Source organism: Colletotrichum orchidophilum, assembly GCF_001831195.1.
Source record: "Colletotrichum orchidophilum strain IMI 309357 chromosome Unknown Scaffold_225.1, whole genome shotgun sequence".
Lineage (NCBI taxonomy): Eukaryota > Fungi > Ascomycota > Sordariomycetes > Glomerellales > Glomerellaceae > Colletotrichum > Colletotrichum orchidophilum.
The window spans coordinates 22,536-44,655 of record NW_019173181.1 but is presented as its reverse complement, the minus strand read 5'-3'; the positions used below and the strand labels follow the sequence as shown (position 1 = coordinate 44,655).

The window sequence follows — 22,120 nt, the reverse complement described above, 5'->3', positions numbered from 1 at the left end:
TGAAGAAAGAATGATTTTACCGTTAGTGAAAGGCGTTTCATTGACTTCAGCTCATATAGTCGGTAATATCGAGGTCAGGGCGTTATGGGATCCCGCACTTCCCATCATCAACTCCCTAGCCTAGCAGTAGACGAAGCACGTGCTGAATGAAGCTGACATCGACAAGCCTATGTGATTCTTCGGGACTCTCGTCATTCCTTCGTTGGACAAGCATTTGGTAAAGACGAGGTGATGGTGGCTAATCAGCTATTTTTTCCTCTAGCCAACCCGGTTATTTTCGATTTTGCAAGCCGGCCGACGTCGGGACCTCAGAAGTACGTATCGATGCCAACGGAAGGAGAATTGCCATTGGACGCCTCTGGGTGCCGTCTTCACCCACATTATTCAGCAAGACTTGTGCTTATGGGCATGTGTGTTTGGGAGACACTGACGCCATAAGTACACTTTGCGGGAGCCCCAGCTTCTATACATCCCCGGGCCGTGGTTCAGTTCCTCCGCATATCGCGGCGCAGGATGATGGCAGAGATGGCGGAATAGAGCACGTCACATGCTTAGGCTGTAGACTGAGATGGGAGCGAGGTGGCGGAGAGGAAACTTGTATCTGTTCACCTACGGGATAACTCATCATTGGATCACCAAGTACGGTCACATTCTTGCGCCGGGAGACGTGAGGTGGGTTGGGAAACATTCATGAAGCATGCGCGTACGAGAGTCTTCAGGCCGTCATTACGCATTGAATGTACCTGAGGTAGATGTCACTCGGAAGGACAAAAATCGAAATTCAACATTTATAGGGCAGCCGTCCAACGACACGGCAGCTGTTTATTACCTTTATACTGGTTCTCATTTCGAAGCGGTTTACCCTCATGTGAAGGTCCGCGAAGCTGCAGCCCGGGACCTTCTACCGATGGAACCAACGCTCGCCCAAACGATGCAAAGTAGCCCACCGTCTTTCGATGCTCGTGTATGAGATACGGCAGTGATGAACGTGGGTAATGAAGTTTGCATATGCAGCCAAAATCCTTGAGATACTTGCCTTCGTTAAAGACATCAATGAACCCGAGGGATATGGTTATCGAGATCGGAATCTGTCGTCAGGGGTAGGTCTACAATTTCGCCCTCTCGATCCTCTCCTGCTCCGCCCACGCCTTATTGATGCGGATGTTCTGCCAAAATCGCCAGGCCCCCAAGGCTGCGGCTGCTGGTGGACATGCCAGGAGTAGCCAGCTCCACCAGACTGGGCTGGAAGCCTGCACATGACGGATAGCATCGCCGATGTCTTTCTTGAGGTCTTCCTTTGATCCGTCGTTCCACAGTACGACGCCCTTGCCCTTGCCTCTGGCCTCGCATCTCCGGGCCTTGAGTCTGACATCCGTCTGACTGAGCACGCGATTCTCGGCATCTTCGCGGCTGAGATGAGGGTCACGGGCCATGAGACGCTGCATCTGTACCTCGGGATCCTTGACCGCAACGACGAAAACGGTGCCGCAGAGGCGATCGAGGCTGCTCTCGAATAACAGGGGAACGTCGAGGAGAACAGCCCAGTGACCAGTGAAGTAGGCGCGGAGGATTGCCTTATACATCTCAGAGCGGACGGCCGGGTGAACGATGCCGTTGAGGACGGCGCGGTCCTTTTTAAGCTCTTCCGTGTCGCCGAAGACGCGCTTGCCGAGGGCGGGCCTGTTGAGTGGTCGTCCTCTGCCGTCGGGCCCAGCCTCGGGCATATCTTCTGAGACCGGGACGAGGAGGTCCGGGGTTGTGGGGAAGAAATGCTTCACGATGGCGGCATATCCATTTGTTCCAGGCTCAACGACTTTCCTGGCGAGGACGTCGGCATCGATGAGGGGAATGGAGTAAGGGGAGTTGGAGAGGATGGAGGAAACGGTTGACTTGCCCGTTGCGATGGATCCAGTTAGACCGATGAAGAGCATTGTGACCGAATGCCCGTTTCAGGGCTTGACTTTGACTTGGGCTATCTTTCCGAGATTGGGGTCCGAGTCCGACTTGAAAAAAATTGTGACGGATTCGATACCAGTGTTGTGGTACTGCGATGTCAGGCGGGGAGCTGAGATGGAAAACGAGTATGAAATCCCGAAGTCGTAAATGGCGATAGTGGGGTGAACTGATGAAGCATTGAGGTCCTTTCAAAGTGAGGAAGGAAGGAGGAAAGCACGGGTCACGTACGTGAGCTTGGGGTAAGACTGCCTAGATGCGTCAGCCAATTGACGTCCACTTCACAGTTTCGCTGCCAAATACAACTGAAAGCCATTGACGAGACTCGGCAATTCGGTAACGACGCAATTGGCTTCAGGTGGTTCAGATACCAGTGTAACCTTGGATTGCGCATTCTGTGGTCTGGAGGCGGAACCTTCACTTTCTTTCCTAGCCAAGGCGGCCGTGTGCTTTCGTTCAGGCCAGTATTGTCGCACCGGAGATGGCCTCGGAAGTTGCTGCCGTCGTCATGCAGCCCAGAGCCAGAGACCAGAGGTAGGCATTTAGCGCGGTCTTAGTGGAGTTGTGGATCTGTGAAACATTCTTCCCCACCGCTGGTGGCTAGGTAATTCTTAGTTTTGCTAATTCCTTTTTGGGGTGAGAATTAATGTTAATGTTTTTCTTGCTCTCCATCTGAGGTATGGACGGGAGGCATTTCGCTGCGAATATTGGATGCTAATCGAGTGAACCGGAAGCTAAAAGTGCACCCTCCAGGCTCACAGCATGGAAGTGGAAGTGCTTGAAGGCAGAAAGGTAATCCACGGATTAGGTGGGCGTGGGATTGACTGCCCTGGCATTTTGTGGAGGCCCGCAGTGCCTGCCTTCTTTTGGTGGCACTCTGCACCGTGACTCTGCACCCTCCTGCACACTGCGCAACATGTCCGGGAATGAAGGACATTGGCACCTGCAAGAGCGGACTGGTGAAGAAATGAGCTGAGGTAAAAGAGGTGCTCGATCGAGGATGTGTACGTAAGCGCTCGGCTCCGAACAGGCTACGAGCAAAAGACGAATAAAACAAGAGAAAAACAACATGACTGGCTATCCGTAAAAGGGACCTATTATTACCTTCCATTGGCAATGTACGTAATACCTTAGCCAATCCAATATGCCGGATGGTGGTAACCTGCATTGCTTTTTGGAACACCGAACAGCGATCCATCATCGATCCGACAAGTCCCTCTTGTTTGATGAACAAACGTGACGAATGGGTTCTGGCTTTATTACTAGCATTGCTCAGTCCAGACTCCTTTGGCTGAGAACGGATACTCGGAACGTCTGGCACGCTGGGCTGGGTTTAGCCAAGCCCGTCACTTTATGCTCAGCTCACCCTGGCCTCTCATCAGACACCACGGTTGATTCCCTTATGATTAAGATTATTGCTGTCATTCTTGGAAATCTCTGCGGATACTTGGCAGCCTTGACAGGAATCTCATTCACATGGTGTCGTTGTTTGGTGCCGCCCTAGCTTGAGCCTTGAGCCTTGAGCAGTTTGTAGGCTTCAGTATCAGGGCCTGTTCTAGTATGTTGGTGGGATCTGTGGGATCCGTCGCTGTCGTCGTCAGATTGGAGCCACTGGATGAGCTTGGAGGCACTGTTACGGATCCATAGGTACTTGAGCCAAGGTCGGCAAGGTGTTGAGAGACTCCGGCCTCCAGCCTCCAGCCTCTCTTCTCTCCACATGCTCATGTCAGCGCGATACGGGACAGTTTTCGTCTCTCATCACCGGCCACAGCTATTTGTCCGTTGGCATTATGAAAGTCATTGTGTGTTACCTGTTCGAGCTCGATCTCATGGCTGAGTAAATAGGAAAAAAGTAATGGGTAACTTTTTGCGGTGGTGAGGGTGGTGGTGGTGGTAGTGGCATGTCTGGTGAGGCATGATCTTTGTCTTTCTGCCCTGCTCTCCACCGCGCTGCGCCGTCGCCGCAGTGTGCACCGGCCAATCTGGGTCTGTCAGGTGTGGAAACCCGAACCCAATGCCAACCTGACGTACTTTCGCCTGGGTACCCTGCATGCCTGCCGACTTTTCAACCTCTGATTGGTCACCTTTGGTCTAAATGTCCCCTCCATCCGCCTTCACTATCTGATCCCGCATCATCTCTTTTGAGCGACTCTGTTGGCCCTTTGGGAACGTGCAATGATTTGGTCAGCGGCAATATTGCAAACTGGCAGGTGGCTTGATTATATCCTTACATTGCCTTGCTTCACTCGGGTACCACTTGCTTCACCCATGGCTCCCGTCATTGTCATACGCACACCGCAACGGATGCCACTGTCCTTGATGATCTTATTACCTTCGCTTGGGTGCCATGTGAGACGGGGGACAGGTCCGCCCCCGTCGGTTGTTGGCATTGGTACACAGCAGCCAGCACTTCTCCATGTCTCCAAGCGCTCCTTTGCTTCTTAACCTTAGCTCAGGTAGGAGGTACCTTGATCCATGATACGTGTACGTGCGTGTGTGTACTTATGTTTTGTGTGTGCTGGGGAAAAGGTAATTGCTTTTCAGATTACTCGCCGGCTGCGTTGTTCTGCCTAGGTTGCACGGCTCCAGGTTGCTAGCTAAGATAATTGAATTCTGCCTATCTATTCTTCTCTCTGTGCTGTTTGAGCAGGCATTGCAGTATTTCAGATCAACCTGAAGGCCTTTGATTTCAAGATTCTGCGTGGCATTCCGTACCGTAGGTACCTAAGGTGCCTTGCCTGCTTTTAGGTACCTTAGATGCCTATCTGAGAGGTAGTTGCTCGATGAACCTTGTCCTCCTCTTCCCAAAGCCCATCAAAACCACCCCGGCCTTGCGCCCTTTGCCAGTCTGTTCGTTTCTCTGCCCGACCATTTCAGGCCCGCGTCGCAAGCGACCATCGTGGCTCGCGGGACACTCGCATCCTCTCCCACTTATACCTCCAGCTCCACCATCACAAATCCCCTCCCCTCCTCCACCCCCCTGTCGCGCGCATTCTCTCACGGCCCAGTCGTCCATACTCACCCCCTCCGCCCCCTCCACCCCCCCCTCCTGCTGCCAACTTGTGCAATCGCCCCCCGATACACGTTGGAAAGCAACACTCATACAGTCCTTCTCAACTTCCCAGGCCCGTCTTTGAATTGCACCATCATAGCCATCCCGCGCTCGTCTTTTAATTGTCATGATGAATTCTTAGGGGGAAAAATCACCCAAAACCACCCTCCGAACTCTATTCCCACCAAGAGAGTTTGGGCCGTGTCAGCCCAATTCTGCCGAATCCCTCCCTCTCCTTGGCACCCTCAAAGCTCAACTGCATCCCTCCAGTCAGCACTCAGTCAGTCCCCTCTGCGCGCCTTGGTCCTTTGTCTGCACTCTGCATTTGCCAGACTCTGAGCCAGTCCACACACACACACACACACACACACACACACACACACACACATACACACATACGCACACACACTGCCTACGTACATACCTACGGATACTCAACCGCCCATACCTTACCAGACCTCTCACGTAAGGTACCCTTCCCATCCCCGTCTTTACCCAACCACGACATAGGGACCGGCACCGCATCAGACACGAGCAACGCAGTCCACACACCCGGTCGGCGACTCGACGCTCACTTGCCTACCTTACCTCACCTCCCTTAGGTTGCTCTGTCTGCGAGTCTGCGCTCACTTCTGCGACTTGCCTTTCAACCTTACTACGCCCAGTCCAGCCTGGCCCCATTCGCCCGCTTAACGCGTCCAGTCGAAACCACCGACGACATCAGCTAAAGCACTCGGCCAACCCTTTCCCCCTTCCAACATCAACCACCACCACCCAACCATCCATTTGGCAACCCATCCTGATCCCGACCGACTGCATCATCTCCTCTTTCGAGTCAACATCGCTTCTCCGCCCGCCATGGACTCCCAGTGGCAGCAGGGCTACGCCGACTCGGCTGGCTCTGCGAGGAGATACAATGGCAGCGGCGCTCAGATGCCTCGTGGGGACTACAATGGCCAACCGGGTACGCAAGGCCAGCCCTCTGCCGGTTACAGGCACGACCAGTATCAAAGCCCTGGCGGCATCTCCTCCCATGCTGCCAGTGCCGCCGCCTCGCCCATGTCTACCCCCCAGATGCGCGACAATAATGGCGACATTCCCATGCACGACGTCCAGGACTCGTACGCCGGCATGAAATACCCCATGAGGCCTCATCACCAGTCTCACCTCTCCGGCAGCCGCTCATCCAATCTATACTCCCCTCAGGAACCCTCGGCTGCTGCCCAACGGTACTCGCCAATGGAGGCACTATCCCCCACCTCGCCCTACGCGCCAAAGTCGGCGCAAGGTCAGTTTGCGTCGCCTCCGGGCCAACGGCAGTCTCCGACGAGGCAGCCGGATTACATACCCCAGAGTCCTCACTACGGTGGCCGCCAACAAGCTCCGCAGCTCCCCCCGATCGCACCGTACGGCTCCTCCCACGATGGCTACCCGTCTGCTGTCGTCGCCAACATTGACGGAGCCTTTGCTACCGACCCCAAGTCACCACGCCGCCCTATCCCGCAGGCTTTGGTCAGAGGGCCTGCACCCGAATTCAGACAAATCAGAGCCCCGACGGATCTTCGACCCAAAGTCAACTCTCAACCTCCGTTCCGGCGTGCGAACCCAGAAGGAGGATTCATCAGCGTAAGCATATTTGCCTAGACGTATCGTCCCTAGATAAATGTAGCCAACTTACATTCCTCCAGCCTCTCCAAGCACTCACCGTGCATCTCCCTGCAACATACAGGATATGCAATCCCAACTTCAAATACGAGTCGTCTCGTAACCCCCGCCGAGTACTCACCAAGCCAAGCAAGGGTGTCAAGAACGACGGATACGATAACGAAGACAGCGACTATATCCTCTATGTGAACGATATCCTGGGCTCAGAGGAAGCCGGCCACAAGTATGTTTTGAGCCCCGATGGCGCAGCTCCCCCGCCGCTTGAGTCGAGCACTTGAGCTGACTAGTGACATAGGAACCGATATCTTATTCTCGACGTTCTGGGCCAGGGAACCTTTGGCCAAGTCGTCAAGTGTCAAAATCTGAAGACCCAGGAAGTTGTTGCCGTCAAGGTTATCAAAAATCGCACGGCTTACTTCAATCAAAGTATGATGGAGGTCTCCGTTCTAGACTTGGTAAGACGGCTCTCTTGCTCTTCACTGACAACAAGATGCTGATCAAAGTCTTATAGCTCAACACCAAGCTCGATAAGAACGACGACCACCATCTTTTGCGACTCCGAGACACCTTCATTCATCGGCAACACTTGTGCCTGGTCTTCGAGCTCCTCAGCGTCAACCTGTACGAGTTGATTAAGCAGAACCAGTTCCGAGGTCTAAGCACGACTCTCGTCCGCGTTTTCGCTCAGCAACTCCTGAATGGCTTGGCCCTCTTGAACAAAGCGCGCCTAATCCATTGCGATCTGAAGCCCGAGAACATTCTTCTTAAGAACCTGGAGAGCCCCATTATCAAGATCATCGATTTTGGTTCGGCATGCGACGAACGACAAACAGTCTATACTTATATTCAATCCAGGTTTTACAGGTCTCCCGAAGTTTTGCTTGGGCTGCCGTACTCATCGGCCATCGACATGTGGTCGCTCGGCTGTATCGTAGTGGAACTTTTCCTCGGCCTCCCCTTGTTCCCTGGATCGTCCGAGTACAACCAAGTCTCGCGCATTGTTGACATGCTCGGCAACCCTCAAAATTGGATGATCGAAATGGGCAAACAAGCCGGCGAGTTCTTTGAGAAGAGACAGGATGAGTTCGGACGACGAACGTATCAGCTGAAGAGCATGGAGCAGTATGCCCGGGAGCACTCGACCAAGGAGCAACCGAGTAAAAAGTATTTCCAAGCGAACACTCTACCGGAGATCATCAAGTCGTACCCTATGCCGCGCAAGAACATGAAGCAGAGCGAGATTGATAGAGGTAAGATTATTGCTGCAAGCTAAGCCATCACGTTTGGGACAAGTGCTAATGCAGCGGATAGAAATGAACAACAGAATTGCCTTTATCGATTTCGTCCGGGGCTTACTGAACATCAACCCCCTGGAACGTTGGTCACCGCAACAGGCCAAGCTGCATCCGTTCATCACCCAGCAAAAGTTCACCGGTCCATTTGTGCCGCCCATGAACTTGAAATCCAGCTCTCTGAACCGGTCTCCAGCACCAGGTACCCAGCAGCAGCAACAAGCCGAAGCATTGAGCAAGCAGAGGGCACAGGCCGCCCAGGCGCAAGCGAACTCTGCGGCACAGGGGGCTTACGCTCAAATGGCTGCTCAATATCAACAACCGGCACACACCCAGCAGACGCCCATGTACAATAATCAACAAATGTACTCTCCTAGCAACAGTCATGCTGCTCAACCACCGCCCTACGGAGCCCAGCAAGGCGGCTATGGTCAAATGGTCATGCCTCAGCAGCCGGCACAGATGCCTCCTGGGCCTTATGGTAATGTGTCCCAGCAGCCTGGCCTATATCCTCAGCAGGGCATGCGCCCGGCACGACAACGTGCCTCAACCATGGAGCAGCAGCAAAGTGGCATTCCAGCCGCTATTCAACGCGTCGCCAGTCACCTTGACCCGAGCCAGCCGATTCGCCTGCAGCCCAGCCCAGCCTACTACCCTCCTCCTGCCGACGGTGGCATGGCAGGCATGGAGAATGCGGCCAATCGGGCCGGTAGACGCGGAAGCCGCGCGCAGCAAGGAGGAGGAGGAAGAGGGAACCGGGATTTTATTCGTAATCTCGAGGAGCGAACACTCGAGGAAGGCTTCATGGGAAGCCAGAATCCCTGGCATTGAAGGCTTGGCGACCTTTGATTACAGCCATTTGAAATGCGCATCGCAACTCGTTCGTAATCCTGGGCCATCAGCATATCCATTGTCTGCTGCCTAGAGACTATGGGAGGTAAAGTCAGGACAGCCCGGAGATCGCTGCTGCAGCGTTTGCTTGCGCCAGATTGACCACAGCAGTGCAGCCTCTGAACGCATGCAGGCTATTGGACGAAGAAGATACCCGGCGGCCTCAACCAGGGAGACCTGTTGTCAGGGGCCCGTCTGAAGAAGACGAGTTTCGAAGCCAGGCTGGAATGGTACGACGAGACACACATATATGGGAGCTTTGACGGGACGATGCATGAGTGAGGAAATTGACGGACGATACTGGATTGGCAGGGACGGCGCCTCCTTGACGGGGGAGGAAAGGGAGGCAGGAAGGGGCTTCGCGGCCAGCGACGACATACGAGACAACGTCCTCTTCACACACCGTTCCTAACTACCTACCTACCTAACTTTGTTCCTAAGGTTAAAAGGGTTTCGGATACAGCAGGTTGGCTTTGCAAGTTGTTTGACTAATGTGGAAGTGACAATGATGCCATAGGGAAAGAGGTTGCTGACCCGATCATGTGTGCCTACCTTACTCAATGATTGTTCAAGATACCAGGTTTACTCCACTTGTGTGGCTCTAAGCAACTTCCAGTCTGAGGAAAGGGCTGGTGACGTGGTTTCTTCAGTATGTTGCTAGGAGTACTTGTACATCCTGGGGAGCACGATCACATTTGCACTCGCACCTATGCTCGTACGGGGGTGCCTTCACTGAATGGGACCTGTCTTCACTTTCCCTCCGTGTTTCCTCTAAAGGGAAAGTGGCTGACTGCAACTTGGGCACTTCTCCCTCCTTGTACGAGCTTGCGGGGGTAGCCGTGATTTCAGACGTCTTCGCTTTTTCATTGTCTCTTCCCAACTACCTCCATCATTGCCCACCCAGCTTTGGCACCATTGCTAAGACAACAACTTTTGGTTCTTTTGGATTTCTTTGTTGCTTTTACAATCTAGCATCTACTCACTGCGGAGCTACTTGTCAGCTTCCTTGCTGGGGTCAACGCAAGCATCCCCGGACTTCTTGGCCAAGTTCTCCTTAGGAAGCCATGGCGCATCCTCTCTTAGTAACGGAGCAGAGGGACGCTGGTGGTTCTGGCCCACTCCCGAGACCTCAAGCCAAACGCCGTTCGGAGGTTACGTCTAGGGAAGATTTCTCGCTAATGCAAAAAAGCTCAGAGCCCATTCTCAAACTCGGCAGCAGCAGAAGAAGTAAACATCGTGCTTCCTTAAGCAGTTTGTGGCAAAAGACCGTTTCACGTATGCCAACCTTTACCAGAAAAGATTCCGCTTATCAGCAAGCTGCTAAGGTAGCTCATACATCATCAGTCCAGTCAGTAAAGCGACCAATTCAGTCCAAGTTGCTTCCAGACCAAGGTCAGCATCAGGCCGACAAGTCCACAACCGTCAAGGACGATACCACGTTATCCCAGAAGAAGAAAAGTCCGAGTCAACCCCATGCGCTTCTTGATTATCATCGGTTTAATGCTGACTCCACCTGTCTCTTAGGTTTGTTCAAACGCCGAAGCCTCGGAAATATATTTGGTACGAGCAGCCGGAAAACTCTCAAAAGGAGCACCAAGTCTGAGGAGGCTCTTACGACCCATATGGGGTCTGACGTGTCTACGTCCACTCATGAAATATGCCCTTCTGCCTCGCTCGTCGCCCCAGAGCTGCCGAAGGTGCGGGCATCCGGAAACTTCGAGAAAGAGTGCGTGATCATCACTGGAGAGCCGCTCACGCTGCAACCGCCGATTTGTAATGGGCAGCATGCGACCCAGCCACTAGAGATCCTGGAGGGAGATGGTAAGCCCCCTCTCCTTGATCTAGGGCCTGCCGCCGAAGATCGAGTTCCCAATGTGTCGCTATCATCATTGGCTTTACTCCAGCGACCTAGCTCCTTCGATCCCAAAAAATCTACGAAATATGCTTTGGCTGCGACAGCTGCGGACTCCATCACAATGGACACTGAATACCCACCTCGCTTGGCCTTAGAAAAAAAAGATAGTAAGAAGAAGCAGACGTCGCAATCAGCAGCGCCCATTGATCAGCATGCCCAGTTGGAGTCCGAAACACCGCGACTCATTGAGACGGAAAGACCTCTTGAGCTGGCCAATGGAGCGTCCAAGAAGGAGTCTAGAGAAGTCATTCGATTCTCCGCTGCCGTCCCGGTCGAGACGTCCAACCAACAGATACCCATCATGGACCCTACGCGGCATCTCCCCCGCGAGAAGCCCGAGTGTGGCACCTCAACAAGAGATCACGTGATGAAACCGTATCCTGAGAATGCTGGCAAGTATGGGCCTTTCTATCCTACTGCGGAGACGTGACCATTGACTGACACTGCCTGGCGAACTGGCATAGATACTACGTCAAATGGAACAGACATTGATACCTCTCGTAGCCAACACTGGGAGACTGAAACAACTGTTGCTGGACCGGAGAAGGACAATGGTTCAGGCGCAGACCTGATCCCAAAACAACCGCACGATGTACGGCATCAACAACTCATGTATGCTCCGCATCATGTGATCGACCAGGAATATGGCGACTGGCTGTCTAGGAGCGCTATTCCAATGACGGATAGTGCGACAATCACTCGCGAAATACATCGAGAGACAATGGATACAGGCCGGCTCACTGTGATTCCGGACATGGCCCTGGAATCAGATTCTATGAAGAGAAACGGATATGACACTGTCTACCCGCCGAATTACGTTTCCAAACCTCGGCTTACCTCAATAAATGCATTGGTCATGGATCCTCTGCTTAATGCAGCACTCGAAACTCGCCTCGTTATTTCTGACGGAAAAAACAGTACCATTGGTAGTAACAGCACCATCCGAAAGCGCATTGACTCTGGTGGCGTGGAGCTCAAAAGGAAGACGAAAAGCATGGCGTTCATCAAACACATTGATATACCCCCTCTCGAACATTCTTACAGTCACATACAGAGTTTGGAGAACCCTGAGGATTCGATCGGTGGCCCTAGAAGCTGGCCTGAGATATCCGTCTACGATGAGGGCAGCTGGGACGTTTGCGTGGACTGTAGTGATGTGGATGACGTCCAGTTGTGAGGAGCGGTCTCAGGTTTGGCTTTTTGGTTTTTGGTTTGTTTTTTTTATTAATTCGACTCTGCGTTTATGGACATGGTAAAGAGATTAAGGGGTCTTTTAGGTAGTCCTCGTGCCCCAACCATGGTGGCTGCTTGTCTTTCAAGTAACGGTCAAACCAGAACAAAGAACTATTAGGTAATCACTTAACGAAGCGCAACGTTGATGTTGAACCGGCGGGGATTTAAAGCCACCCCGTTAAGTGGGCGCAGTCACTTGGTACTTCCGACTGCAGACGGCCTGATTGGAGAAATACGTACCGAATCGTCCAATCGAGTGGAGACCCCTGGAACACGCTCCCACGGCCCTCTAAACCAACGCGCCCAGATCAGCCGCAAGTAAAGGTAACTTTCTGTCCCATGCTCGTCAGGGTCTTTGCGACGTAATTCATCCATTATTCGACTCGTCTTTGCCCGCCTTTCTCGAGTTTAAGGTGTCTCCTTGCTGCCACAACCCGTCGCTGACCTAGTAAACCCTCTTCACCTTTTCTCTCCCTTGCTACCCTTACAACCCCAGGTTTTGCAACCAAACGTGCCTTGCCGCTACCTGCATTTTCGGCTTTTACGACAAGCACACCCAACATCCCTCCATCCCGAATCGATCGAAACACTTGCCAAGGAGATCAATCATCATGGCGAAGGTTGCAACCGACTTTGAGAAAATCATCCAACAAGGTAGAGCCACTTTCTCATCACATCACCGATCGCCGCCTATCTAGAACCGACCGCTGACCAGAGGACGTATTGCGTCGTTTCGCAGGACGAGAGAGGAAGAAGAACGAGGCGCTGGCACAGAAGATTTTCTCCAAGGATAGACGGCAGAGTGCACCCTCGAAACTTAAGCCTGGTGCGGGTCCGTCGCTGGCGAGCCGAGTCGGCATCACAAAGGTATGGATCCTTCACCCTCTGTCATCCGTAGCTTCGACAAGTCGACGAGCCAGCGATTGCTGACGTTTGTCACACCGTGAATAGAATCGCACAGCGTCCCTCGGCCCCAAGGCCCTTCTCGGCGGCAATATCGATGGCGACTGGACACACGATCTTCACGGAACGGTAAACGGCGGTGGCAGAGGGCGGAACAATGGTAACAACGGCGGCGCAGGCGGCCTCGCGTCGCGCATCTCTGCGCCGGGAGGCAGACCTGCGCCTGCCGCGGCGTCGAACAATAACAGACGAGCCGAGCGACGCGCCGAGCAGAAGGCGGCGAGAGTGGCTGCCGCGATCGAGCGCTCGGGCGCCATGGCCGACGTGCAGATGGCTTCTGTCGCGAATGTCGTGCCCACGGGACCGTCGAACAAGCAAGGGCTCTCGATTCGGGGATTGGCGGGCCCGTTTGCGGTGATGGCGCAAAACTTTGCTTCGGGGACGACAGCGGCGGATATCGAGAGCGCGATGACGCCTGTCGGTGGGGAGATGCTGAGTTGTCGGATCATCAAGACGGCTCCTCTGCTTGTGGCGGAGATGGTCTTTGCGACAAAGGAGGGTGGTGATGCGGTTATTTCTACCTTTAACAACCAGACGGTAAGAGGGCACCAAGTCTGCTATGAACCCAGCGACGGCAGGCGCTGGGATTTTGTTGCTGGTTGCTGACGGTCGAGGTGGTTTAGGCCGACGGACGCATCATCAAAGTTTACCCCAAGCCCGGCGGCTACAAGGAGCCCGCATCTCGCCCTGCGAACACCCGCTCGACATCGAGCAACGTTGTCGACGGCACGAACGGATTCCCCGAGGCCATGGAGCAGGACGATGGCGGCTTGTACAGCGATAAACTCGTCAGCACTGGTGGCAACGGCGGCGGAAACAGTAACCGTAGAGGACGCGGCTTCAACCGTGGCGGCAGACGATGAAGAGGCGAGATAACGAGGGAAAAGTGCTGTTACTGGAAGGCGATGACGACCGAGGCGGAGGCACTAGTAAAACCATTCCAACATCAAAACGCGGGTTTTTCCAATCTGCTTGGGCGTTAAACTGAGAGCGGGCTGGGAGGGTCAAAAATACCTAGGCGACTCATGTGTATGTTGGTTCTGCTGGTTAGGGCATTTCAGATGGGACCGGATCTCTTGCGATTGGGGAGATCTTTAGAGAGCGCAGATCTCACTCATTCGAGGAGGCATATGTACTACTACTGGACCAAGAAAAAAACTTGCCTCTTCTTTCACAAGACGAGTGGTTTTTGCAATCAGGGGGTGTGTTCTGGGAAATGGCATCGGGTCAGAGCTGAGCTCAGAAAATGCATTGAGATAGGGGTATTAAAGACTGAGTCGTTCTATGTTCTATCTTAGATATGTGGCATGGTTCGGATGTTTTACAGGGTAGTACATTTGTGAAAAGGGAGATCTAGAAGTCCAACATTTCTTGGTCATCTTTCTTGGCGGATGCAGTATCCTCCATACGCTGATTCGGGTCGGTAAACTCGACCGCAAGACGATTGAGCTTGCTCCGCTTCTCCTTGAGCCTGTTGAGCGCTTCGGTGTCGGTAAGGGTGTTCTCATTGACGACCTTGTCGACGGCGCTAATCATCTTGCGCGCGAGGTCAGCGAGGTCTTCGACAGCCTCGGCGCGTTGCCGGGCCGCGTATTTCCCCTGGGATTTGATCAGAGCCTCCTGCGCCGCCGTGAAGGGCTGCCAGAGGTTGTCCACGGCGGCGGCGAGCTGCTCACCATAGGCGCGCTTCGCGCCCTTTCTGTCGCCCGCTTTATCCATCTGGCGGAAGCGGAAGTGGCAAATGATGCCGGCCTTCATGTAAATGAGGAGGGCGCGCACGTCCACAGGCGATTTCTGCGCGGCGCCGTGAGCGAGCATCGTGTTGAGGACGGACGTGGCGTCGACGAATGCGTTCTGACTCATGTTGTTGTTGTTACAGGCGGAGAGAGCACGGCGGTAGACGATGGGAGGGACGGGTTTGTCGGAGGGCATCAGACGCACAGCCTTGGCGGCGTCTTTACTCGAGCCGCTGCGCTCGTAGAGACGGATCATTTGGTGGTAGTTGTCCGTGTCGGGCTTGACGCCGTAGTAGTGGACAAACAGGTCCCAGTATTTTACGCCCAGCTTGGTTTGCCTCTGCTCGCGGACGATGGCGAGAACGAGAGATAGGGTGTTGGACCGTGGCACGGCGTATTTGATTTTCGGTGAGAGGACCGTAGCTTTGCGTTTGATGCTGCCCGGCACGCTGATGCCCTTCATCTCGTCGTTGATGCGGTGTGCGTAGTCGTCGCCTGTCGGCGCGCGATTGTAGTCGCGGACGCTCATGGTTTCTTCGAGCATGGAGAGAATCCTGCCTCTGTCCTGGTTGCCTCCGAGGAGCAGGACGCGGCCCATGGCGCACACCAGGTCCTCGTCAATCTCCAGCTTGCCGTTGCGCCAATTGCGCATGACCTCCTCCCAGATTTGCTTGCATCGTTTGATCGCCTGTTCCACCGTCTCGATGTGCTCCTGAAGAGACTGCCCTTTGCGGTTGTCTTGATTCTCTGCCTCTGCGCGTAGTGTGTTGATAATGGCCGTGTACGTATAAGCGGTATTCTTGCGACCGGACTTGGCGTCGGCCGTGTCGGCCAGTGTGAACATATTTTCGACATCACCTGCGCGGCCGCAGCACTGGAGGACGGCGTTGAGATGGATCGAGTTGGGCTGGATCTTTGCGTCCTCCTTGAGCATCATCTTGTAGATGCCAAGGGCCTTGGGGCTGGCCGCTTTTGGGTCGCGAGACTTTGCGCAGCCGGTAAAGATGATGGTGAAGGTCTGTTCGTTGGGCGACTGGCCGCGCTTCTTCATGTCGTTGAAGAGGCTGATGGCGTAATTGACACGCTTCATCCCCATGATCTGGTACTTTATAAGGTGGTTCCAAGCCACGACGAGGTTGTTGTCCTTACCGCTGGCGCGCTGGACGAGGAGGAGGGCCTCGTCGAAGCGGCCCTTTTCAAGGGTCGCCTCGACGTGCTTCGCGACGTTGAAGGGATTTTCCAAGTGCTCGAGATGCTTTGACACGGCCCAGTCTAGCTTCTGTTTCCTCCTCTTTTCTGCCAAGTCCTTGTCGTCGCCGTCGGAGGTTCGCGCGATATCCTGGGCTTCTTTCAAAAATGCCCGGCCCGCGGCCGTCGTTGGTGTTGCCTTTCTATGGGCAAGTCGGCGTTGGCTGCCCGGGGGCCCATGGTAAAGGGCGGGTAGCGCAGAAGGTATTTCGGAGAAAGAGGCCTTGCCCGAAAAAGGCTGAAGCGCCCGTGTGAGGCACGCTTTGCAGGGCAGCATCCTCTTCGTGGTGGAAGGTGTACGAGGTTGAAGCCAAGTACTAGGTATCGACTGTCTCCAATCATGAAAGCGCCACTGGTAAATTTTGCGACCAACTTCAGGTATCTCACTGCCAAAGCTCCCTTATCTTATCGGAGAGCTTGCCTGTGCCTGCGTCTTGCATGGCTTAGCGTGTCGCGCAGAACATCGACGTTAATTGCGGGGCAGGTCTTTTTGTACAAGCTCCATCTTGGGTGTGTTTAGCGCAAACTTGACCAATTGGCCCGACGGCAATTAAGCAAAAACGCGTCGCCAAACACGAACGCGACTTCCATGCGCGCCACCCCTGGCTGACGGCCAAATTATAGTGCAGAGGAATCCCGTGCTTTGTGTTATCCCACCCACAACAGGCCTACCCCGTTTCTCGATACGAAGTCAACTCGACACGCCGAATCCTTCAGTGTCTATTGCTGTCGCCGAATACCTTTGTGCTCTTACGATGAATTGAGTGTCCCTTCGAGCCATTGAACCATTTCCCTCCTACTCGACACACCGAACCTGCCCACCATGCCCAAAGTCGACAGACGCTCGAAGCTGGCCGAACTTCGGGCTCTCCGAGCGTCCGGCAAGAGAGCTAACTACGAGGTCGAGGAGGTCGACGAGCTTTACGAGGAGGTTGACGAGAACCAATACAAGAAGATCATTCGAGACCGTCTAAACCAAGACGATTTCGTTGTCGACGACAATGGCGAGGGGTACGCCGACGATGGCCGGGAGGAGTGGGATCGTCAGCCTCAGTACTACTCGGAAAGCGATGAAGAGATGCCAGTGAAAGGCCGCGGTAGGCCGAGCAAATCATGTAAGCAGACGCTCCTATCCACACACCTACGAGATCTGTATCATGCTGACTTACAGCAGCAAAAAAGCAGCGCGAAGACGAGGAGGCCAAGCGAGATGCTAATGACAGAGATATTAGCGAATACTTCACAAAGGGAACCGCCAAGGCACAAGCTAAACCAAAGGTTTGTGACCTGACCCACAGACTGGAGGAGAAGTCTGTACTGACAACAACTATAGGTCGCCAAAACGAAAGAAGATGATGCATTCCTCGCCGATCTCCTGGGCGAGGTCGACGCCAATATCCCCGCTCCTGCATCTCGGTCAGCCAAGCGTAACAGATCCCCAGAACGTCGCCGAGCCCGTGTGCTTTCTCCCGCCCCCGAAGCCAGGTCGCGTCTTACCAAGCGAACGAAGACCGTGGATGACAGACTATCATCTCCCACCTTTGACAATTCGGCAGCAAACGACGGCTATTTACCCCCTATGGGTGACGATAGGGACGATAGCCCTGCTCCGATCAACGTGGACGACATTCCCATTTCCGAAGACCCCGCGCCATCATCACCTGCCGCCAAAGTAGCTCAACGCAAGGCATTGGTCAAGCAAGAGCCCCAGGAGGAGGACGACGAGGACATGATGGAAGTTGCCCACGCTGGTGCGGTCACCGCTGCTAGCGTGAATATCACAGGGTCAAGGCCACCGAAGAAGCTGACCAAGCCCGATCCCTACCCTACACCTTTGAGTTCCTCTCCGGCCAAGCCTGCTGCACCATCAGTCGACTCGTCAGCTTGGAATAATATCACCGACCAGCTCAATGTTGTTTCGAGCTCCCCTGCGGAGGCTAGAACCGTCGGCAAGATAGACTATAAGGATGCTATCGAGGAGGACGGTAGTCTCAACATGTTCTGGACTGACTACACAGAGGTCAATGGCAGTCTCTGCCTTTTCGGCAAGGTCTTGAACAAAAAGACTGGCTTGTATGTCAGTTGCTTCGTCAAGGTCGACAACATTCTCCGCAAGCTCTTTTTCCTTCCTCGCGAGACGAAGCTGGAAGGTGGAGAAGAGACAACAGAGGAGGTCGAGATGATGGATGTCTACTCTGAGGTCGACTCACTCATGACCAAGATGAACGTTGGCATGTACAAGATCAAGGCATGCACACGAAAGTATGCATTTGAGCTTCCAGGGATTCCCAAGGAGGCCCAATACTTGAAGTGTCTCTACCCCTACACGAAGTCTGTCATTGACAGTGCGGCCACTGGAGATACATTCTCACGTGTCTTCGGCACAAATACCGCGCTGTTCGAACAATTTGTGCTGTGGAAGAACATCATGGGCCCCTGCTGGCTAAAGATCGTCGATGCCGACTTTAGTTCCCTCAAGAACGCCTCTCACTGCAAGCTTGAAGTGCACGTCGACCACCCTAACATGGTCTCCACGCTGAGCGACTCTGACAACCTCGATACCCCTCCCCTGACCTTGATGAGCATTGCGCTGCGCACTGCCTTCAACGCCAAGGCTAACAAGCAGGAGATTCTCGCAATCAGCGCCCGTATCTACGAGAAGGCTTCCTTGGCCGATCCAACTCCGGCCGAGAAGCTCCCCTGCCGGACATTCACCCTCATTCGGCCTCATGGGACAGTTTTTCCTCTCGGATTTGAGAACTTGGCAAAGGACAGAAAGAGAGGCCTCATCAAGACCTTCCGTCAAGAGTCGGAAATCCTCATGTTCTTCCTTGCTCAGCTTGATGTTGTGGATCCGGACGTGATTCTAGGACATCAGTTGGAGGGAGTCGACTACAGCGTTTTGCTCAACCGCATTCACGAAAAGAAGACGCACCAATGGTCTCGGCTCGGTCGACTCAAGCGAACCCAGTGGCCGGCTTCAATGAACAAGGTGGGCGGTAATGTCTTCGCTGAGAGGCAAGTCATGGCCGGTCGTTTACTTTGCGACCTGGCCAACGATGCTGGAAAGTCTACCATGTTCAAGTGTCAGTCTTGGAGCTTGACAGAAATGTGCAGTCTATACCTACCGGGCAACAACCGCAGGCAGGACATCGACAATGAAGCAGCGCTCAAGACATGGGCAAACCAGTCTAAGGAGGGCATGATGAACTACGTATCACACATGGAAGCCGACACCCACTTCATTACCGCACTGGCTTTGCAGGTTCAGCTTCTCCCTTTGACCAAGGTCCTCACCAATTTGGCTGGTAACTCGTGGGCGAGAACTCTTACTGGAACTCGCGCAGAGCGAAACGAGTACATTTTATTGCACGAGTTCCACCGCAACAAGTACATTTGTCCTGACAAGCAAACCTACAGGGGCAGAATGGCCCAGGAAGAAAACGAAGCCGGAGAAGGCGACGGTAAAAAGAAGGACAAGTACAAGGGAGGTCTCGTTTTTGAACCCGAAAAGGGTCTTTACGACAAGTTTGTTCTGGTCATGGATTTCAACTCCCTGTACCCTTCCATCATTCAGGAGTATAACATCTGCTTCACGACCGTCGACAGATCTGCCATGGTAAGCGCGGCGTTTTGCCCCACCTTGATATCAGACGCTAACTCACCCAAAAGGAACAAGACGAAGAAGCTGTACCCGAGGTCCCCAAGGATCAGGAGCAAGGCATCTTGCCCAGACTCATTGCTACACTTGTTGGCCGAAGAAAGCAAGTCAAATCCTTGATGAAGGACAAGAACGCAACTCCAGAGCAGCTTACCACCTGGGATATCAAGCAGCTTGCGCTGAAGCTTACGGCCAACTCGATGTACGGATGTTTGGGCTACACCAAGTCTCGTTTCTACGCGCGTCCTCTAGCCGTCTTGACCACGTACAAGGGCCGTGAGATTCTGCGCAGCACCAAGGAGCTCGCCGAGAGTAATCAGCTCCAGGTCATATATGGAGACACCGACTCCGTCATGATCAACGCCAATGTCGAGAACGTGTCCGATGCCTTCAAGGTCGGTCAAGAGTTCAAGAAGGCCGTCAACGAGAGGTACAGACTCTTGGAGATTGATATAGACAATGTCTTCCGCCGCATTCTGCTCCAGGCCAAGAAGAAGTACGCTGCTATCAACTTGGTCGAAAAGGATGGCAAGTTCATCGAGAAGATGGAGGTCAAGGGTCTCGATATGAAGCGTCGTGAGTATTGTGGCCTGTCCAAGGAAATCTCTAGCAAGATCCTCGACGAAATTCTGTCAGGCAACGAGACTGAGAAGTCCATTTCGCGCATCCACGAATACCTTCGAGAGATCTCTGGCAAGATGCGGGAGCAAACTGTTCCGGTACAAAAGTACATCATCTTCACGCAGCTCGGCAAGGCTCCTACAGAGTATCCCAACGCGGACTCGATGCCCCAGGTCCAGGTTGCATTGCGAGAAATCGCTAGAGGAAAGAACGTTCGTCGTGGCGATGTTATCTCCTATGTTATCACCGGCGACCCTCAGAGCTCCGACCCCGCCCCGAAGAGAGCCTACTCTCCCCCGGATGTCATGAAACCTAATTCTGGCCTCTCACCGGATGTCGAGTGGTACCTCGGCAAGCAAATCTTCCCACCAGTCGAGCGTCTTTGCGCGAACATTGTTGGAACCTCGAGCTCTCAGCTTGCAGAGTGCCTCGGCTTGGATATCCGCAGGTACAAGTCAGTCCAGGACCAGCAACAGGGCGGAGGCAGCAACGATGTTGAGATCCATCCCATGGAGTCACAAATCCCCGATGAAGTGCGCTTCGCCGAATGTACCCGCCTCTCCCTTCGCTGCCGGACGTGCAAAAAGTCTTCCGTCTTCGAAGGTCTGCTGGCACAGCCTGACCGCGTCTCGGCATCTGGAGTGCTTTGCGACTCCTGCAACGCCACCATCTCCACGCTCTCGATCGTAGCCCAGCTCGAGCATGCCCTCCGAACTCAGACGGCACGCTACTACGAGGGCTGGCTGGTCTGCGATGATTCCGCCTGCGGCATGCGCACCCGCCAAATGAACGTCTACGGCACCCGCTGCCTAGGCCCGAAGGGCCTTGCGCGGGACTGCTTGGGCCGCATGCGCTATGAGTACACGGAGAAAGCCATTTACAACCAGCTCGTATACTATGCTAGTCTGTGGGACGTTGACAAGGCCAAAACCAAGGCCTCTGTGGAGAACAGCAACGACCTTTCGCGCGAACACAAGGACAAGATTCTCGCGATGGCGGAGCACAACCGCGTCCGGTTTGGCACCGTCAAGGGCGTGGTGGATAAGTATCTCGACAAGTGTGGTAGACAATGGGTCGCCATGGATACTCTGTTTGCCAAACTGGGGTTCAACAAGCTCCTAGTTGCAGCATAAGGCGCGCTAGTGCCACATGGGGTGCGCAAAGGATAGCTCATAATGACTGGAATGGGATGTTTTTGAACATGACGAAGCTCTGAGGAGTTGGTATGGAGGCTGTCTTGAGGCTCTTGCCGGGTATTTTTGATTTTGTTTTTTTGGGCGGAGGACGATGATCTTGGGAGTAGGAGAGCCCGGAGTTTGGTTGGACTTGGGAAATCGAGGCGGGCAAACCTGGCCTCTGGACATGTGTTATCGTAGGGAACAACAGGTTTAATGTCTTTTCAAAGTGCATCTTGATACATAATAGTCCTTCCTGCCAGTATAAGTAAACCGTGAGTTTTGCATTACGAAGACCCCTTTTCCACTCGTTCAAGATTGTTTTTCCTTTCATCATCCCCTGGAGGTGGTGGTCCAGAGCAGTAGATGATATCTACAAGGGGTTATGAGAGCCAGTGCAGGTCGAGATTGGGGTTATGCATGGATCAAGGAAACGTTTTAGGCTCTTGACATGGGAAGCTCCTCTTGTATGTAATGACTTTGGTCATCAACACACAGTCAGTCACAGTTTGCGAACACGAGAAGAAGTTGTGAACTATGTAGTCTTTTCTTTTGAAGGCTAGGTCCACTGGCAAGCTCATTGCCGAATTAAATGTACAAGTCAGAGAAAGCATTAGGTCCCTCCACGCCCGGTCGATTAACCCCAACCAGTCCCTTTTCGCCGGCGAAGATGCCTTGACCAAGACCAAGCCACTGTTGGCGACCAGTGACCTGA

At 53.7% G+C, this 22,120-nt stretch overlaps 6 protein-coding genes across 6 annotated transcripts; 4 read left to right on the top strand and 2 right to left on the bottom strand.

Moving 5' to 3' along the window:
- Positions 1-1,106: 1,106 nt before the first annotated feature.
- Positions 1,107-1,931, bottom strand: CORC01_13954 (dephospho-CoA kinase; the record flags this gene model as incomplete). The annotated part of the gene is made up of 1 exon (XM_022625569.1): positions 1,107-1,931. The coding sequence occupies one exon, from the start codon at positions 1,929-1,931 to the stop codon at positions 1,107-1,109; it is 825 nt and encodes a 274-aa protein (XP_022467932.1).
- Positions 1,932-5,863: 3,932 nt separating this feature from the next.
- On the top strand, positions 5,864-8,793 carry CORC01_13953 (uncharacterized protein; the record flags this gene model as incomplete). The annotated part of the gene is made up of 5 exons (XM_022625568.1): positions 5,864-6,631; positions 6,694-6,893; positions 6,966-7,125; positions 7,182-7,920; positions 7,982-8,793. 5 exons carry the CDS (start codon positions 5,864-5,866, stop codon positions 8,791-8,793), a joined length of 2,679 nt encoding a protein of 892 aa, XP_022467931.1.
- A 2,651-nt stretch (positions 8,794-11,444) lies between these two features.
- CORC01_13952 (uncharacterized protein) lies at positions 11,445-11,945 on the top strand (the record flags this gene model as incomplete). The annotated part of the gene is made up of 1 exon (XM_022625567.1): positions 11,445-11,945. The coding sequence occupies one exon, from the start codon at positions 11,445-11,447 to the stop codon at positions 11,943-11,945; it is 501 nt and encodes a 166-aa protein (XP_022467930.1).
- Positions 11,946-12,612: 667 nt separating this feature from the next.
- On the top strand, positions 12,613-13,827 carry CORC01_13951 (uncharacterized protein; the record flags this gene model as incomplete). The annotated part of the gene is made up of 4 exons (XM_022625566.1): positions 12,613-12,655; positions 12,717-12,868; positions 12,953-13,501; positions 13,588-13,827. 4 exons carry the CDS (start codon positions 12,613-12,615, stop codon positions 13,825-13,827), a joined length of 984 nt encoding a protein of 327 aa, XP_022467929.1.
- A 490-nt stretch (positions 13,828-14,317) lies between these two features.
- Positions 14,318-16,225, bottom strand: CORC01_13950 (pentatricopeptide repeat domain-containing protein; the record flags this gene model as incomplete). Its single annotated transcript, XM_022625565.1, has 1 exon — positions 14,318-16,225. One exon carries the CDS (start codon positions 16,223-16,225, stop codon positions 14,318-14,320), a length of 1,908 nt encoding a protein of 635 aa, XP_022467928.1.
- A 546-nt stretch (positions 16,226-16,771) lies between these two features.
- Positions 16,772-21,363, top strand: CORC01_13949 (DNA polymerase; the record flags this gene model as incomplete). The annotated part of the gene is made up of 4 exons (XM_022625564.1): positions 16,772-17,063; positions 17,123-17,226; positions 17,282-19,567; positions 19,621-21,363. The coding sequence occupies 4 exons, from the start codon at positions 16,772-16,774 to the stop codon at positions 21,361-21,363; spliced, it is 4,425 nt and encodes a 1,474-aa protein (XP_022467927.1).
- Positions 21,364-22,120: the final 757 nt, after the last annotated feature.